A 15,570-nucleotide genomic window follows, 5' to 3' on the forward strand; every position below is an offset into this window, starting at 1 on the left:
CACCCCGCCTCTACCTCCCCACCGATCCCTGCAGAGCACAGCGGGAGATGAGTTCCTCCTCTTCTAGCTGCGATTTAGGCACCTCCATCCAGCCTGGCTGCTCCGCAGTGTGGGAACAGGCAGGGAATCTACCTGGTACACCCCCATCCTTGGGCCTAATGCTTTGTCCTTGCAAAGAGCAGGTTGAGGTCAGCATAGGATCCAAGCCCCACTTGCCTGTGAGAGGTCCTTGTGCACATTCCAAGCAGTATCAGGGACAGGAGAGTAAATTCCTCACCATCACAGCCTGGCAAAGCCAAAGGGATTTGTCCTCCATCATGCAAATCCTTCCTGCACCAAATCGTTAAATCAAAAAAACCTTCTTGTCTGACAGGGAAAAGGAGGGAGGGAAAGGTGGTGTCTCTCTCCTCATGAGCCCTGATTCCTGGTACCAGCTCAGTTCCTCTACTCATCTTTGTCAGTTGGGTTGAAAGAGAACAAATTTAGTCCAGTGCTATCCCAGTGTCCCCACCAGCAATGCCGTGACCTTTTCTGAATCTTGGAGCGATCATGGCTTATTCTTCCTCACTGCAGCAGTCACTGGCCAGGTGGCCTTGGAGCAGCACATTGGGGAACTGGCCATGCGAGAGGGAGATGGAGTCACCTTCCAGTGCAGCATGAGTGGGGACAGTATGAGCAAGTACTACATGTCCTGGTACCGGCTGGGGCCACGTGGCTCTCTGGAATGGATTTACCAGGAAGGTGATGCCTCTGGAGAAGATATCCAGGGTTGCGTTAAGGGATCAGTGGAGAGCTCCCAGAACAGATTCACCCTGCAGATCCAGGCAGCAAAGCAAGGGGATGAAGCAGTGTATTACTGTGGTGCCAGGCTCAACCTGGAGCAGCTCTGCAGCAGCGTGGACCCAAAACCCAACTGATAGGGAGTTTCTCAACTCTCAGCATTTCTTTCTAACAGCCACTAACCAGATGTTTGTCACGTATTGGCAGGTGCAGGAAACAAAACTTTGGCGTGCTTGCAGTCAAAAGCGGTGAAGATAAGTATTTATGATGCAGGAGGATGTATTGCGGGAACTTCAGAGACTGTCTAGTGACGTGCTGGTTATTACACATTGTCTGGGCTGCTGTCCAGCCTGGCCCAGTTTTACCTCTGTGGCTTGGTTGTAGATGTGGGATCATGGAGAGGCGGTGTGGTAGCTTACTCCTGTACCATAGTAGATGGAGGGGTGACATTGTAGTGGGTGACTACTACAGATCACCTGATCGGGAAGAAGTAGACAAGGTGTGATGGGTTGACCTTGGCTGGCCTCCAGGTGCCCAACAAGCGACTCTGTCAGTCCCCCTCCTCTACTGAACAGGGTGAAAAAAACACAATGAAAGGCACATGGGTCAAGAAACACACAAGGAGATGACCCAGCAGTTACCTTTACAGGCCAAAGAGACTCGACTTGAGGAAATAAATTTTATCTATTATCAATCCAATCAGAGCAGGACAGCGAGAAATAAGAACAAATCTAAAACCACCTTTCTGCCATCCCACGCTTCTTCCCGGGTTCAACTTCACTCCCAACTTCTCTACCTCTTCCCTCCAAGAGGCATATAGGGGAAGGGGAATGGGGGTTGTGGCCAGTTCATACCACCTCCTCTCTGCCACTTTTTACTCCTCAGGCTCTTCTCCTGAGTGGTCAGCTCTACAGCTGATGGGCAACACGAGAAACAAAGAAGGCAGGGACACTGTGTAAAGACCGTTCAGCAACAGCTAAAACTTTGGTGTGTTCTCAACACGGTATTTGCCATAAAATATTGCAGCTGCCCATACAGGCCTCTCTGAAGAAAATTAACTCCATCACAAACAAATCAAGTACACCTACTCTTGCTGACCCTGCTTCAAGCAGGAGAGTTAAACCAGACCTTTTCAGAGGTCCATTACAGCCTCAACTTTTCTGCCATCTTAGGAGCAAAACTGGCTCCACTTCTGCTGCACTTTCTAATGCCCTTCCTGGGGAGTATGAAAGGACAGCATCAGGCCTGACGGCCAGCCAGAGCTTTTAAGAGACAGTTTGTGGGTCTGGAAATGCTTTGGGAATACTCTTGCGTCCTGGTTGGGGGAAGACCTCGAGTCTCTCCTCATGACCTCACGCGCTGCCAGCATGCTGCCAGGTATGCCCTGCAGCCCTCCAGCAGTGACTGTTAGGTGGTTTTGATGGAGAAATGGAGGGGCTCTAACAGTCATTTCCCCATTGAATTCCCTGCCCTCTGCTCAGTCCAGGAGCCCTGCCTCCAGCAACAAGCTGTGGCCAGCAGTACGCTTCTCGGGCTCCAGGAAGCAGCCAGTCAAGTGGTCAAATGGGGATGCATGTTATTCCTCATCCTTCCAAAGCCAGGCTCTGGGTTTGTGCAGGGGGTTGTACAACCTGTTCACATGTGCATGTACCTGTGTCTGCAACTCTACAGAAGAACCATAAGATCTATCAGAAGACTGAACACCACAAATACAGCAAACATAACCATGCGGAATACCTCTCCCGAGTCCTCCGCGTGCTCCTCTTTTACCCACCCATATGACATTTTTGTATCACTCCTGAGTGAGTCCTGTATAACTCTCCTGAGTTCCAGCTTTGAATCTTGTAGCCAAAAGAGGAAAGTGCGTTTTCCTCAACAGTCCTGTAAAAAGCTGTTCCTGGAAGTCATCAGGGGAGTAGTAAAGTCCAAGTTTCATTTTTCCCCTCTGCCCTGGCACATATCACAAAGTCGTGAACATGCCCGTGAGCCTTTCACAGACTCACAGAAATCCTGAAGTTGGGGGGCACCTCAGGAGGTCATCCGGACCCTCTGCTCAAGCAGGGCCTCCTAGAGCTGGTTGCCTGGGACCATCTCCGGACAGCTTTTGAATATCTCCAAGCAGGGAGAACCAACAGCCTTTCTGGGCAACCTGTGCCAGTGCACAGTCACCCTGACAGTGAAAAAGTGTCACATAAGGCTGCACATTGCCTTGTGACCTGTCACTGAGGACCAGAGAAAAGCGCTTGGCCCTGCCCTCCCTGCCCCCTCCCTTCCTCTGTTTCTATACATCAGTGAGATCCCCCTGAACCTTCTCTTCTCCAGGGTAAGGCACCCCCGATCTCTCAGACTTTTTGGTCCAGATGGAGTCCAATGACGAGTGGTATACCTCAGGGGTCCGTATGGGGTCCAGTACTACTTAATGTCTTCATCAATGACATAGACAGTGGGATTGAGTGCAGCCTCTACAGATGACACCAAGCTCAGTGGTGTGGTTGACATGCGTGAGGGACAGGATGCCATCCAGAGGGACCTGGACAAGCTCAAGAAGTGGTCCCATGTGTACCTCATGAGGTTCAACAAGGCCAAGTGTAAGGCCCTGCACCGGGTTGGGGCAACGCCTGGTATCAGTCGAGGCTGGGGGATGAAGGGATTGAGAGCAGTGCTGGAGAGAAGGACTTGTGGGTACTGGTGTGCTCGCAGCCCAGAAATCCAACTGTATACTGGGTGGCATCAAAAGAAGCGTGGGCAGCAGGTCAAAGGAAGTGATTGTGCCCCTCTTCTCTGCTCTGCTGAGATCCCACCTGGAGTTCTGCATCCAGCTCTGGAGTCCTCAGCACAGGAAAGACATGGACGTGGCTGGAGCAGCTCCAGAGGAGGGTCAGAAAAATGATCAAAGGGGTGGAACACCTCTCCTGTGAGGACAGGCTGAGAGAGTTGAGGTTGCTCAGACTGGAGAAGAGAAAACTCTGGGGACACCTTATTGCAGCCTTTCCATATAGAAAGGGAGCTTATAGGAAGGTGGGAAGAGAGGGTTTAGTAGGGTCTCTAGTGAGGAAGCTCCCCCCAATGATGGGATGAATCTCCCCCCACTCCAAGCCTTCTCTTCTCCAGGGTCAACAGTCCCAGCTCTCTCAGCCTTTCCTCATCTAAGAGGTGCTCCAGACCCATAATCATCTCCGTCACCCTTCACGGGCCTCTCCCCAGTATATCCAGCTCTTTATTGTACTCCGCTTCTAGGAAGAGAAGCTAGTACTCCAGGAGTGACCCCAGCAGTGCTGAGTACAGGGGAAGGATCACCTCCCTGAGCTGCTGCAAACACTCCTCCTGGTGCAGCCCTGGACACCATTATCCCTCTTTGAAACAAGGGCCCATTTCTGGCTCATGGTCACATTGTCCACCAGAACCATTGGGGTCCTTCTCTGAGCACGTCCTTCCCTGGTGGGCAGCCCCCAGCCTGGCCTGGTGCAAGGAGTTGTTCCTGCCCAGGTGCAGGACTTGGCTCTTGCCCGTGTTGAGCTGCAGTGGATTCCTGTCAGCCTGCATCTCCAGCCTGTGGAGGTCCCTGTGGGTGGCAGCACAGCCCTCTGTGTGTCTGGTCCCCGCGGGCAGGGGCTGGGAGTGAGGCCAGGGCGGGCTGGGGGTGCGGGGCACGGGGAGGGTCCTGCGAGGGGACGCTGCGGGCCGACGGCCCGTCCCTGCCGCTGGGGCCGGCCTCGGCTGCGGGCGGCCAAGGCGCAGATGCCCTTGCGCAGAGCTCGGCAGGGCGACGAGGCGGGAGAGCGGCGGAGCCGCGCTGGCAGCCCCGGTTCAGGAGCGTCGGTGTGCCGGGGAGCCGCGCTCCTCCTCTGCCCACGGCCCTGCCCCGCGGCCCTCCCCGCGCCCGCCCTTCTCCTGACGGATGGGGCCGCGGCAGCGGGGGGCCGGGACGGGCAGGGCCGGGGCGGGCGTGCTGGGGGCGGGCAGAGGCATGGGCGCTGCCCCGGCGAGGGGCCGAGCCGGCGGGACGGGCAGGAGCGGGCCCGAGCGCGGCTCCTTCTCGGCTCCTGTGTGGCTCCCGCCGGGCCCCGTCCGGCCCCGGCGCGGCAGGGCATCGATGGCTGCCGGGCTCGGGCCGTGGCTCCTGTCCATGGCATTGGCCTTGGGGCCGGCAGGTGAGAGCCGGGCCCGGGGCTCTTGCTGCCAGCGGGCGGCGCTGCTCGTACCGGGGCCGCGGGGCTGCGGCTGCTCCCGCTCCGGGCGCGCTGTCGGCTGGCGCTCGCCTTGGCCGGGCGAGGAAGAGGCCGAAGCCGAGGCCGGGCAGGGGGAGGCTTTGGGGCGGCGGGTCGGGCCGCAGTGTGGGAGCGGGCGCGGCTGAGCCCCGAGGGGGGCAGGCGGGGCATTGCCCCGGGCGCGGGGCTTTGCCGGGAGAGAGGCGGGTGGCGGCTGTGGCTGTGCCGGGGCGGGGGGCGCCGGGGCGGCGGGGGAACGTCGTGGGGCCGTGGTGGCGCGCTGCCCGGCTGCCTGCGCTCTCCGTCCGCAGGGGTGTGGGCGCAGCTGAGGCTGGTGGAGGCCGGCGGAGGGCTGCGAGCTCCCGGGGACTCCGTGCGCCTCTCCTGCCGCGGATCCGGCTTTGACTTCAAGGATTACTACGTTTATTGGTACCGTGAGGCCCCCGGTGGTGGTCTCGAGTGGGTGTCCTACATCAGTGCACTCTCGGGTACTATGAAGAAGTACGGGCCAACAGTGGAAGGTCGAGCCACAGTGTCCCGTGACAATTCCCGGTCGGAGTCCTCTCTGTCCCTGAGTGCCCTGCAGCCCCAGGACTCTGCCCGCTACTTCTGTGCCATTGACACAGAGACAGGAAATCCAGCTGAGCTTTAACAGAAACCTGCTGGGGCCCAGCCCAGGTGCAAGAGCAATGGGCCAGGGGAGTGCTGTGATGTGTGTGAGGTCACCTGTGGCTGTTTCCAGCAGTGAGGGCTTATCACTGTGCATGGCAGGTGTTTGTGGCCTGTCCAGCACACTGCAGGAATTTGATTGCCAATTAAAATACAGTGCAATGGAGATCATAGAAAATTACCGCAACCCTAAAAAAACCGTCCTCCCTCTCTGCCATCCTTCTTCCCAGGCTCAGCTTCACTCTTGCATTCCCTTCCTCTCCCCAGGAGGCACAGGGGCCAATTGGAAATGGGGCTTGGGGTCAGTTTGTAGTATTTCTTCTGCATTGTTTCGGCACCTAAATCTATGGGTCCCTCTGGCATTCATGCCCGGGTATGAAAGAGCTGGCCAATGTTATCACAGGACCTCTCTCTGTTCTTTTTCAATGGCCTTGGAAGTCTGGAGAGGCCCAGACAACTGGAAGCTGGCAAATGTTATCCCCATTTCCCAGAAGGCAAAGAAGGTAAAGCCTGGTAATTACAGGCTTCTCAGTCTCCCTTCAGTGCCTGCTAAAAATATGGAGAAGGTTATTGTGGGAGGTAGAATCACAGAACAGTAGAATGGTTAGAGTTGGAAGGGACCTTCAAGATCATCTAGTTCCAGCTCCCCTGCCCTGGGCAGGGACACCTCCCACCAGACCAGGTTGCTTGAAGCCCCATCTAAGCTGTCATTGAACACCTCCAGGGATGGAGCATCCACAGCTTCTCTGGGCAGCCTGTTCCAGTGTCTCACTACCCCCTCAGTCAAGAATTTCTTCCTAATAGCTAATCTAAATCTCCCCTCTTTCAGTTTGAAACCACTACCCTCCTCCTATCGCTTCACTCCCTGATGAAGAGTCCCTCCCCATCTTTCCTGTAGGCCTCTTTTAGGCACTGGAAGGCAGTTACAAGGTCTCGCAAGAGGCTCCTCTTCTCCAGGCTGAACAACCCCATGTCTCTCAGCCTGTCTTCATAGGAGACAGGTGCTCCAGCCCTCTGATTATCTTCATGGCCCTCTGCTGGACTCGCTCCAGGAGGTCCAGGTCCTGAGCTGGATGCAGTACTCCAGGTGGGTCTCATCAGAGTAGAGGGGTAGAATCCCCTCCCTTGCCCTCCTGGCCATGCTGTGGGGATGCAGCCCAGGATGCAGTTGGCTAGAAAGCCACGTACTCATTGTTGGTTTGCGATGAGCTTCTAATTGACCAACACCCCCAAGTGCTTCTCCTCAGGGCTGCTCTCCATGCGTTCTCTGCTCAGCCAGTACTGTTCTTGGGATTGCCCCATCTCACACAGAGGACTTGCACTTGGCCTTGTTGAACTTCATAAGGTTCACACGGCCCCACTTTTCAAGCCTGTCCAAGTCATTCTGGATGGATCCCTCTCCCTCTCCCTCTTCCTCTCCTCTCCTCGTCTCTTCATCTCTGTCTTCTCTGTTTTACCCAAAGAACAGCACACCCGAGTCCCTCATAGAGACCGTGCTGAGCAGCCCTGCTCAGTCTGCTGCTTGCCGTCTTTTCAGCACCCATAAACATTGGGTTCCCATGCAGATTCACCCTTCAAACTCCAGCACAACAGCTGATAGTCCAGAGAGAAAAGCAAGAATTTTTCAAGGTGCCCACACAAGAAGTCATTTCTGGAGGTCAAAGGGAGAGAAGTAACCTCCGAGGTAGTGAATTTGTCTTGAAAAAGGAACCAGGAAGGACAAAATGGGCCTTCCAATCTGCGTGAGATGTTTTGACTTTTAGAGTCCTCACAGACATTGAGGGAGGATTGAAGAGATGTCATCTACCTTGACCTTAGGAAGGCTTTTGACACTGTCTCCCATAACATCCTCATTAGGAAGCTGAGGAAGTATGGGCTAAATGAGGTGACAGTGAGGTGGATCAAGAGCTGGCCGAGTGACAGAACTCAGGGGGTTGTGATCAGCAGCACAGAGTCCAGTTGGAGGCCTGTAACCAGTGGTGTCCCTCAGGGGTCAATACTTGGTCCAATTTTGTTCAATATATTCATTAATGACCTAGATGAGGGGACAGAGTGTATCCTCAGAAAGTTCGCTGATGATACCAAGCTGGGAGGGGTGGCCAACACTCCAGAGGGCCGTGCTGCCATCCAGCGTGACCTGGACAGGCTGGAGAGCTGGGCAGAGAAGAACCTCATGAGGTTCAACAAAAGCAAGTGTAAGGTCCTGCACCTGGGAAGGAAGAATGCTAAGCACCAGTAAAGGTTAGGGGCGGACATGCTGGGAAGCAGCTCTGAGGAGAAGGACCTGGGGGTCCTAGTAGACAGCAAATTATCCATGAGCCAGCACTGTGCCCTTGTCGCCAAGAAGGCCAATGGCATCCTGGGCTGCATAGGGAAGACTGTGGCCAGTAGGTCGAGGGAGGTCATTCTCCCCTCTGCTCTGCACTGGTGAGGCCACAACTGGAGTACTGTGTCCAGTTTTGGGCTCCCCAGTTCAAGAGGGACAGGGAACTACTGGAGCGAGTCCAGCGAAGGGCAACCAAGATGATTATGGGACTGGAGCACCTCCCTTATGAGGAAAGGCTGAGAGAGCTGGGACTCTTTAGCCTGGAGAAGAGAAGGTTGAGGGGGGACCTGATTAATGTTTACAAGTATCTAAAGGGTGGGTTTAAGGAGGACGGAGCCAGGCTCTTTTCAATGGTTCCCAGTGACAGGACAAGGGGCAATGGGCACAAGCTAGAACATAGGAAGTTCCGTTCAAATACACGGAAAAACTTCTTTACGGTGAGGGTGACAGAGCACTGGAACAGGCTGCCCAGGGAGGTTGTGGAGTCCCCTTCTCTGGAGATTTTCAAGACCCGCTTGGATGCAGCCCTGAGGGATGTGCTTTAGGCAATCCTGCTCTAGCAGGGGAGCTGGACTAGGTGATCTCTAGAGGTCCCTTCCAACTCTGAAGATTCCGTGATTCCGTGAAGAGGTATCTTACAAAAGGTCTGAGATTTCAGTATTTTCCCTTTGGTCTCGTCTGGCTCACACATGTCTGAACGCTTTCTCTTGTTCTGGGTTGTTTGGTTTTGCGCGGCTGGAGCTGAACTTAGCAAGGGATGCTAAGAATAACAAGAAGGGCTTCTACAGGTACGTCAAACAGAAAAGGAGGGTCAAAGAAAGTGTACCCTCCCTGATGACCAAGAATGGCAAACTGGTAACAACAGATGAGGAGAAGGCTGAGGTTCTGAACAATATTTTTGCCTCAGTCTTCACTGACAGCCTCTCTCCTCATGCCTCCCAGGTTGAAGGATCGCAAGACAGGGACCTGCGAGACAAAGTCCCTCCCACTGTAAGTGAAGACAAGGTTTGTGACCACCTGAGGAACCTGAACATATACAAGTCTATGGGACCTGATGAGATGCATCCCAGAGTCCTGAGGGGACTGGCTGATGTAGTTGCCAAGCCATTCTCCATGATATTTGAAAAGTCGTGGCGGTCAGGTGAAGTCCCTGGTGACTGGAAAAAGGGAAACATTGCACACATTGTTAAAAAGGGTAGAAAGGAGCACCCTGGGAACTACCGCCCTGTCAGTCTCACCTCTGTGCCTGGGAAGATCATGGAACAGAACCTCCTAGAAGCTATGCTAAGGCATATGGAGGACAGGGAGGTGATTCGAGACAGCCAAAACAGCTTCACCAGGGGCAAGTGCTGTCTGACCAACCTGGTGGCTTTCTACAATGGAGGGACTGCATCAGTGGGCAAGGGAAGAGCTACAGATACCATCTCTCTGGACTTCTGCAAGGCCTTTGACATGGTCCCCCACAACATTCTTCTCTCTGAGTTGGAGAGATATGGATTAGATGGGTGGACTGTTTGGTGGATAAGGAACTGGCTGGATGGTCGCATCCAGAGGGTGGTGGTCAATGGCTTGATGTCCAGATGGAGAGGGGTGACAAGTGGTGTCCCTCAGGGATCCGTATTGGGACCAGTGCTGTTGGATATCTTCATCAATGATTTAGACAGTGGGATCAAGTGCACCCTCAGCAAATTTGCCATAGACACCAAGCTGGATGGTGCAGTTGAGAGGCCAGAAGGACGGGATGTCATCCAGAGGGACCTGGATGAGCTAGAGAGGTGGGCCTGAGCAAACCTTATGAAGTTCAACAAGGCCAGGTGCAAGGTCCTACACTTGAGTTGAGACAATCCTCATTATCAATACAGGCTGGGGGATGATGCGATAGAGAAATAGCCCTGTGGAAAAGGACTTGGGGGTACTGGTGGATGAAAAGCCGGACATGAGCCAACAATGTGTGCTTGCAGCCCAGAAGGCCAATCGCATCCTGGGCTGCATCAAAAGAAGCATGGCCAGCAGACCAAGAGAGGTGATTTTCCCCCTCTACTCTGCTGTCCTGAGACCCCACCTGGAGTACTGCGCAAAACAAGGATATGGACCTGTTGGAGCAGGTCCAGAGGATGGCCACAAAGATGGTCAAAGGGTGAAGCCCCTCTCCTATGAAGACAGGCTGAGAGAGTTGGGGTTGTTCAGCCTGGAGAAGAGAAGGCTACAGTGAGACCTTATAGTATCCTTCCAGTACCTAAAGGGGACCTATAAGAAAGCTGGGGAGGGGCTGTTTGCAGGGCATGTAGTGATAGGACAAGGGGCAATGGTTTTAAACTAGAGCAGGGCAGGTTTAGATTACACATCACAGAATCACAGAATGGTTTGCGTTGGAAGGGACCTTAAAGATTATCTAGTTCCAACCCCCCAGCCAGGGCAGGGTCACCTCCCACTAGACCAGCCTGCTCAAAGCCTCATCCAGCCTGGCCTTGAACACTTCCCGGGATGGGGCATTGACATCTTCCCTGGGCAACCTGTTCCAGTGCCTCACTACCCTTACAGTAAAGAATTTTTTTCCTGATATCCAAGCTAAATCTGCCCTCTTTCAATCTGAGGCCGTTACCCTGTGTCCTATCATTACACTCCCTGATATAGAGTCCCTCCTCATCCTTGGGGTAGGCCCCCTTTAGGTAGTAGAAGGACACTATAAGGTCTCCTTGGAGCCTTCTCTTCTCCAGGCTGAAAAACCCCAACTCTCTCAGCCTGTCCTCATAGCATAGGTGCTCCAGCCCTCTGATCATCTTCGTGGCCCTCCACTGGACCTGTTCAAACAGATCCATGTCCTTCTGTGGTGAGGACTCCAGAGCTGGATGCAGTACTCCAGGTGTGGTCTCACGAGAGCAGAGTAGAGGGGCAGAATCACCTCCCTCGGCCCGCTGGCCATGCTCCTTTTGATGCAGCCCAGGATGTGGTTGGCTTTCTCAGGTGCAAGTGCACATTGCCTGCTCATGTTGAGCTTCTCGTCCACCAGCACCCCAAGTCCTCCTCAGGGCTGCCTTCAAGGCATTCTCCGCCCAACCTGTATTTGTGCCTGGGATTGCCATGACCCAGGTGCAGGACCTTGCACTTGGTCTGGTTGACCTTCATGAGGTTCGTACCGGCACACCTATCAAGCCTGTCCAGGTCCCTCTGGATGGCATCCCTTCCCTCCAGTGTGTCGACGGTGCCACACAGCTTGGTGTTGTCGGCAAACTTGCCGAGGGTGCCCTCGATCTCACTGTCCGTGTTGCCAAGAAAGATGTTGAACAGCACCGGTCCCAGTACTGACCCCTGAGGAATGCCACTCATCACCGGATTCCATGTGGACATTGACTGCAACACTTTGAGTGCCGCCATTAAGCCAGTTCCTTATCCACCGAGTGGTCCATCCATCAAATCCATGCTTTGCCAATTTAGAGACCAGGATGTCGTGTGGGACAGTGTCAAACACTTTGCATAAGTCCAGGTAGATGACGTCAATTGCTCTCCCCATATCTACCAATGCTGTAGCAACATCATAGAAGGCCACCAAATTTGTCAGGCACGATTTGCCTTTGGTGAAACCATGTTGGCTGTCACCAATCACCTCCTTATTATCCATGTGCCTTAGCAGAGCTTCCAGGAGGATCTGTTCCATGATCTTGCCAGGCACAGAGGTGAGACCGACCAGTCTGTAGTTCCCTGGGTCTTCCTTCATTAGGATGAAGTTCTTTACAATGAGGGTGGTGAGACACTGGCCCGGGTTGCCCAGAGAGGTGGTGGAGGCCCCATCCCTGGAGACATTCAAGGCCAGGCTTGATGAGGCTCTAAGCAACCTGATCTAGTTGAAGATGTCCCTGCTTAGTGCAGGGGGGTTGGACTAGGTGACCTTTAAAGGTCCCTTCCAACCCAACAAATTCTATGATTCTATAACCAGGCAGCATCCCTATACTCTTCGCAGCATATCTGATCCTGCTAGAACTGCCTGTGCAGTTCCTTCTTGCCTTTAGTTTGACCAGCAGGTCCCAGCTCAGCCATGCTGGTCTCTTCCCTTTCTTGCTTGATTTCCTATACCTGGGGATCGAGAGCTCTTGTGCTCTATGGAAAGCATCCTTGAAGATCCGCCAGCTCTGTTCTGTCCCCTTGTCCCTGAGGACCGTTTCCCAGGGGGTCCTCTTGACTAACTCCTTGAAGAGCTGGAGGTTTGCTTTCCTAAAATTCAGGGTCCTGACTACGCTCCTCGTCTGGCACGTACCCCTCAGGACCGTGAACTCCCACCGGTGCGTGGTCACTGCAGCCCAGGCTGCCTCCAATTCTGACATCCCCAATGAGCTCACTGGCATTGGTGACTATGAGGTCCGGTATGGCATCCCCTCGGGTAGGGCTGTCTGTTTCCTGTCTTAGGAAGTTATCGTCAAGGCACTCCAGGAGCCTCCTGGATCATCTACAGCTCGCTGTGTTACTTTTCCAGCAGATGTTGGGGTTGTTGAAATCCCCCAGCAGGATGAGAGCCTTCGAACACAATGCCTTCTGTAGCTGGAAGAAGAAGGCTTCATCAGTAGGTTCCCCTTGATCAGGAGGCCTGTAGTAGACACCAACCAAAAGGTTCCCCTTGTTGCCTCGGTCTCTAATTCCTACCCATAAGCTTTCAACTTCCCCTTGGCTATTCTTTAGGGACATCTCTTCACACTCTATCCCTTCATTAACATAGAGGGCAACACCTCCGCCCCTCCTTCCTCGCCTGCCCCTTCTGAACAGCCTGTAGCCATCGATAGTCACAGGATTCGTCCCACCAGGTTTCAGTAATGGTGATTCTGTCATAGCTTTCCAGCAGCACGGTAGCCTCCAGCTCCTCCTGTTTCTTGCCCATGCTGCCAGCATTCGTGTAGAGGCACTTCAGCCGGGCTGTTGGCTCTGACGCCTTCTTAGAGGAGCACCCCTTGGGGTGTTTCACGCGTGTTTCCCTGTTGACTCGGACTACCTCAGGAGCCCCTGGCTCGTCTCTGTAAGACTTTGGCTGTGATGTAGCGTCCCCAGCATGCCTCGGGGAAACAGGTCAAAGGTCCTTACTATGCGCCCCGTTTCTCTAACCCTGACGTATTATCCCACAGCTTGGCACAGACAAACCTAATATTATCATCCCCCTCCCCCTTCACATCTAGTTTAAAGCCCTGTCGATCAGCCCCACAATCTCTTGGGCAGAAAGATTGAGAAAGGTGTTTCCCATCTGACGCCAATAAGCCCGGTGCCATGTAGGCCATCCCATTATCAAAAAATCCAAAATTGTGGCGGCAACACCAGCCACGGAGCCATGTGTTAATGGACTGGATGCGCCTGTTCCTTCCAGTGTCACTGCCTGCAACTGGAAGGAGTGAGGAGAAAAGCACCTGTGCCCCAGACTCCCTTACCAACCTTCCCAAGGCCCTGAAGTCCCCCTTGATTGCTCTTGGTCTACGAGTCGCAGCTTCATCTCCACCTACATGGAAAATCAGTAACGGGTAGTAGTCCGAGGACTGTATCAAACTAGGGACTTTCCTAGTTATGTCCTTAACCTGGGCTCCAGGAAGACAGCAGACATCCCTGTGAGGAGGGTCTGCCCGGCATACTGGACCCTCTATTCCCTCAGGAGAGAGGCGCAAGTGACTATAACCCTCCTTTTCTTCCTTGTGGATGTGGTGATGATACAAGCGGTACACCTTGCTGACTACATATAAAGACATTTTAATAGGTAAAGTGAAGCTGCATGCGCAAGGGAAGAAAAATCAGGAATTCATTTCCTACTTCCTGTGGGCTGGCAGGTGTTTAGGCCTTTCCAAGAAAGCAGGGCTTCCTCACACATAATGGTCACCCGGGAGGACAATGGCATAAATCCCAGTGTCTCCCCTGTGCTTTCCTCTTTGCCCCAGCTTTTCTTGTCGATCATGATGCCACATGGCAGGGAGTTATCATCTTGCTCAAGCATGACTAGCCCCTTGTGAACCCTGATGACAGTCTTGTCCTTCAAGTTCCTGGAAACGGTTTCCAGGCCCAGTTGCTCCATCACTTTCCCAGGGCTCAGGGTGGTAGAGGAGAGAGAGCTGTTTCATGAACATCCCAAGAAAGGTGGAAGGAAGTTGTAAAATCTTACATCTCTTCTGATGCTGGGAACCCCATGCTGATGCCGCATCAGGTGAGCCACAATTCATGGCACATTGCATGGCACATTGCACCGATCCCCCACCCTCGTGATGTTTGCCACTATTGTAGCCCTCAGAGACTATGCATAAATCTTGTAGAAGTGTTGTAGGGGGAAAGCATGCTGCTTCACTTGAAAAGAAAGGCAAAGCTCTCCCAATGACATCATTGTTGCTGCCAGGTGGTGGTTGACTCCAGGCTCTTCCATTATGATTAGCCGGCTGAGTTCTTCCTTGCTGTGGGTTAACCCTGTCAGGCAGCTAAGCCCCACTAGCAGATCAATCACTAGTTCTTCAGCAGGATGGGAATGAGAATTGGAAGGACAAAGGTGAAAAAACCTATGGGTTCATAATCATATAATCATGGAATGTGTTGGGTTGGAAGGGACATCTAAAGGTCACCTAGTCCAACCCCCCTGCACTAAGCAGGGACATCTTTAGATCAGGTTGCTCAGAACCTCATCACGCCTGGCCTTGAATGTCTCCAGGGATGGGTCTTCCACCACCTTTCTGGGCAACCTGTTCCAGTGTCTCACCACCCTCATTGTAAAGAACTTCTTCCTAATGTCCAATCTAAACCCACCCTGCTCTAGTTTAAAACCATTTCCCCTCGTCCTATCGCTACATGCCTTCGCAAACAACCCCTCCCCAGCTTTCCTGTAGGCCCTCTTCAGGTACTGGAGGGCTGCTATAAGGTCTCCCTGGAGCCTTCTCTTCTCCAGGCTGAACAACCCCAACTCTCTCAGCCTGTCTTCATAGGAGAGGGGCTCCAGCCCTTTGACCATCTTTGTGGCCCTCCTCTGGACCTGCTCCAACAGGGCCATGTCCTTCTTGTGCTGAGGACGCCAGAGCTGGATGCAGTACTCCAGGTGGGGTCTCAAGATAGCACAGTAGAGGGGGAGAATCACCTCTCTTGATCTGCTAGCCATGCTTCTTTTGATGCAGCCCAGGATGCGATTGGCCTTCTGGGCTGCAAGCACACATTGTTGGCTCATGTCCGGCTTTTCATCCACCAGTACCCCCAAGTCCTTTTCTGCAGGGCTATTTCTCTATCACGTCATCCCCCAGCCTGTATTGATGACCAGAATTATCCCTACCCAAGTGCAAGACCTTGCACTTGGCCTTGTTGAACTTCATAAGATTTGCTCGGGCCCACCTCTCTAGCTCATCCAGGTCCCTCTGGATGCCATCCCGTCCCTCTGGCCTCTCGACTGCACCACTCAGCTTGGTGTCAATGGCAAATTTGCTGAGGGTGCACTTGATCCCACTGTCTAAATCATTGAAGAAGATATCCAACAGCACTGGTCCCAATACGGATCCCTGAGGGACACCATTTGTCACCCCTCTCCATCTGGACATCGAGCCATTGACCACCACCCTCTGGATGCGACCATCCAGCCAGTTCCTTATCCACCAA

General features: G+C 53.6%; 1 protein-coding gene and 1 gene segment (V, D, J or C); both read left to right on the forward strand.

Moving 5' to 3' along the window:
- Positions 1–15,570, forward strand: part of LOC134524591 (M1-specific T cell receptor alpha chain-like) — a 292,071-nt gene that overhangs the window by 95,231 nt on the left and 181,270 nt on the right. The window lies entirely within an intron of this gene.
- LOC134524592 (Ig heavy chain V region 6.96-like) lies at positions 4,755–5,742 on the forward strand. The segment is given in 2 exon segments: positions 4,755–4,931; positions 5,300–5,742. Coding segments are annotated over 2 exon segments (399 nt in total).

The sequence above is a fragment of the Chroicocephalus ridibundus genome, chromosome 17 (assembly GCF_963924245.1).
Source record: "Chroicocephalus ridibundus chromosome 17, bChrRid1.1, whole genome shotgun sequence".
NCBI classification, from domain to species: domain Eukaryota; kingdom Metazoa; phylum Chordata; class Aves; order Charadriiformes; family Laridae; genus Chroicocephalus; species Chroicocephalus ridibundus.